At 29.6% G+C, this 3,924-nt stretch overlaps 1 protein-coding gene across 2 annotated transcripts; it reads right to left on the minus strand.

The window, feature by feature from the left end:
• Window positions 1-628: 628 nt before the first annotated feature.
• LOC145086433 (early nodulin-like protein 18) lies at window positions 629-3,657 on the minus strand. Of its 2 annotated transcripts, XM_079024189.1 has the most exons (3): window positions 3,541-3,657; window positions 3,258-3,480; window positions 629-1,340 (listed from the first exon to the last, which is right to left on the minus strand). In XM_079024189.1, the coding sequence occupies exons 2-3, from the start codon at window positions 3,451-3,453 to the stop codon at window positions 832-834; spliced, it is 705 nt and encodes a 234-aa protein (XP_078880315.1). In that variant the 5' UTR covers window positions 3,454-3,480; window positions 3,541-3,657; the 3' UTR covers window positions 629-831. The 2 variants fall into 2 exon arrangements, with proteins under 2 accessions (XP_078880315.1, XP_078880316.1); XM_079024190.1 differs by lacking the exon at window positions 3,541-3,657 and having other exon boundaries at window positions 3,258-3,515.
• Window positions 3,658-3,924: the final 267 nt, after the last annotated feature.

A 3,924-nucleotide genomic window follows, 5' to 3' on the forward strand; every position in this document is an offset into this window, starting at 1 on the left:
AATTTGTACAATTCCGTGATTATATTTCTTGTGTAATCATCATACAAGTATGTTTTCTGTAAATTGATTCTTCTCTATATATATATATATATATATATATATATATATATATATATATATATATATATATATATATATATATATATATATATATGAATTTCGTTTGTTTTATTTATATTGGTTTTGTTGATTGTATTTATATATATTAAGTATGTAACTTTGTATATCCACAACCCAAGTTCTAACCTTATATTTTATTACGAAAAAGTTTATAATGATAATATTAAAAATTATTTTATAAAATTATTATGTAATTGTTAATAACAATGTTTTGTATTTAATATAACATATATTTTTTTTTTCTATTTTACTTAAGTATAAAATATTTTTACATGCGTCTAGTGTATTTATATATCGATTCAATTACTTTCATATCGATTCAATTAGAGATTTCAATTTCTTAATTTTTCAATTTGGTCTTCCTCACATCTTATCCAAATTTGATTTTCAAAGACTTGCGTCATGTAACAAATAAACGAGTTAGACTCGATCTTTTATCAAATTCATAAAAACATGTCAAATAACTCCAAATTTTTCATAACTTTTCAAAGAAAGAAAGTCAAAAATATATAACAATATCGTAAGAATTCTATAACTCATGAACATATGGGATCATTATTCTTATGAAATCTTTAGCAACCCTTTCTATGATGACTTATTCCCAAAACAACAAGAACACAATGTAACACAATCCCTATCTAATCGTTAACCCTCCCATACAACTCACAAACAATAAAATAATAATTTAAACAAAATATGAAAAACATTAATCTACAAACAAGTATAAAGTAACCCTACCAGTATCAAACTCCAACTAAACACCCATCTCGAGCTTCCTATAACCGTCGCCATTGATTTCTTCTTCTTCCCATCATCACTCTCATCATCACCATCGTCACTAATGTCTTTCGGGTGATCAAAGTTAGCTGGCACCGTTGTCTCCGGCACTGTATCATCGCCGGACTGTTGGCCTACCGGCCCTGGAGCTCCTGGTGGCGGAGTCCTCAAACTTGGTGGCAAACCTTGGCCGTATGTGACATTGATGCTGAACCTCTGGCCATTCTCACACTGCTCACCGTCGTAATCACTTGAGAAGAAATAGGTGGGTCCGACTTTGAGGAGGGGGACGGCGACGGAGACAGGGTGGACGATGGACGCCGATGGGTCTGGTGATGCGTACTGGAAAGTGTCGTTATCAAGAGCATTGCTGTCATCACAGAGGTTGTAGATGGTGGAATTGTATGTTTGTACGACTGTATGATTATTGTCGGTGTTGAAAACTGTGAATATATGACACAGAGAAAACACATTTATTTTAGTAAAAACAAATCTATTGAAGCGACTTTGATGCATTGTTAATGATTAGAATCTGTACAAATATTACTTCTGGTCGTACAACCTACAATTTTTTTTAATAGCTGTGTCAATCATGCAAGACATTAACCAGCCATATATATATTTTTTAAAATATATGTTATGTTAATAATGTCTTTTTGAGACCAGAAAATTGTTTAGACTTTCCGTAATTTCTAGTTACAAATAAGATTTATGAATGACTGTATCACATCAGTATCAAATATGATTTCGATAGACATGAGAAAAATAAGTTTGTGTGGATTTAACATTTGTTTTCCTTCTTACGGGCTAAATGAGTTGGGTTTTACCTTGGGATAAACTGTTTTAAAAACCAAAACCGTTACATTTAGCTGACAAAACATAAAAAAACATATATGAATAATTAATCAACAATATCATGAATCATCTTTGTTTGATATTTTTTTGATTCTTTGTAGTTTGTAAGTTGTGGACGAGTGATTAATAAAAATATTATTACATCAAAAGCTACCAATAGTAGCTTCTATTAATGGGCTTCTGGCCCAACAACCAGGAAGAATCCATTGTTAAAAATTATAGGGAAATTATCAAAAAAAATCCTAATATTTTTGGAAGAATTTTATTTTACTCTAAAAAAGTTTTGAATATAAAAGTTCATTATTTGATTTTCACGATAATATGTCATTTGCTACTAAAAGAAATTTTTTTTTTTTTTGTTAATTTGAGCCAAATTGAAATAATCGAGCTTTTATGTTATTTTTTTTTTCAGACTAAAGTGAAACTTTTTTAAAAATATTAAATTTTTTCTGACAATTTCCTAAAATTATATGTATAAATTTAAGATCGTAACAAAATTGTTAAATAAGTACGTTCTGAAGTCTACTTTTTAATACAAAAAGTTTCAACCAAAGGCCATTTGGTCCGGGGCATCAAGTAATATTGGAAAATGTGTTTTCTATATGGTTGAGAGTTTAAGTCCACAGCTTAAGATTAGAGCATCTGTGTTTAAAAATAAATTTTAATAATTTCTTTTTTGCAATAAAACTAAAACTAATATCAAAATCAATAATATTAAAAATTAATTAAGATCATTTTAACAATATCATCAAGATTTTCTTAACTACATAATACTTCCTGTTTAATTAAACCGTTTTATTAAATCAAGTTCATACGTTCAGCTAGAAAAAAAAGAAAAAAAAAGAAGGATATATATAACATAAATATGTTATCTAAATTACAGGTGTTTGGATCAATTTTATTTTATTATTTTTTTGTCAAGTCATGAAAAGGGAACCTGATCCTCTAGGAGTGGTACATGCCATGTGTCATTTCGCAATGGTGAAAGGGTCAAACCGGTTCTTGAATCGAACCTGCCTATTTTCCCCACTGCATGTGATCTTTATTTCAAAGAACAATTTATATATACGATCATGACACGACTTAACTCTACTTTAGAAAAAAAAAATATACAATTACCAACTATAATAAAAAAAATCGATGTAAAAAATGGATTAGTTGAATAGTATCACTTTATTTTAAGAGTAATCTGATAAGTAATCTATATTTGGTTATGGAAATGGAGTTGGATTAGAACACTTTAACTTCAAAAATAGTGTTGAACTCATAAATGGCTTTGGGTAGGAGGTACTTTTAGTTAGTAAGAAACAAGCAATATGTTAAATTTGTCGGCAACCACTATATGCTTATAGTAATTTTTTACTTTACATTAGATTCATATACAAGTTTCCGTTTATACCATGTTACAGATCACATGCCTTTTTATCATCTTCACACAAATTATAAAGATAATTCCCACAAAGTTAAAGAAAAATCCAAAATTTTAAGAGAGTGAGGATACATACCAAGGAAATCACCAAGAGAGAAGGTTTTAGAAGAAGCCCATTTCTGATAGTTGACAGTCGTCTTCTCAAGCTTATCAAACCAACCCAGATCGTCTCCTACAGTGTAGTTCTTGTAACCTGCAACACCTCCTCTTCCATTGATGTTTAAACTTACCATGAAAAACAGCACCACCATCAATACCTTCGATTGATCCATCACTCTCTCTCTCTCTCTCTCTCTCTCTCTCTCTATATATATATATATATATATATATATATATATATATATATATATATATATATATATGATTTGATTTGATCGGATCTGATTATGGAGTGAAAGAAGTGCAAGAAGATGGTGCTTTCAGGGTCGCTTTCTTTGCCTATACACAACCAAACCACTTTGCTCTTCATTAAATTTACTATCTATATATACATATGAGAGAGAGAGAGAGAGAGAGAGAGAGAGAGAGAGAGAGAGAGAGAGAGAGAGAGAGAGAGAGAGAGAGAGAGAGAGAGAGAGAGAGAGAGTTTTCTCTTTTATTTTTCAATAATATATAATATATTTTCTCTTATTTTTTATGGTAATTTAAATTTGTCGGTTTAAGTATCTTTGTTATGGTTTTGTCCTGGTTTACCAATTTTATGTTTATATATTCATAAAAAATTGCACTGCTTCTTAGAAAAT

The sequence above is a fragment of the Lactuca serriola genome, chromosome 2 (genome assembly GCF_051521515.1).
Source record: "Lactuca serriola cultivar US96UC23 chromosome 2, Lser_US96UC23_V15, whole genome shotgun sequence".
NCBI lineage: Eukaryota > Viridiplantae > Streptophyta > Magnoliopsida > Asterales > Asteraceae > Lactuca > Lactuca serriola.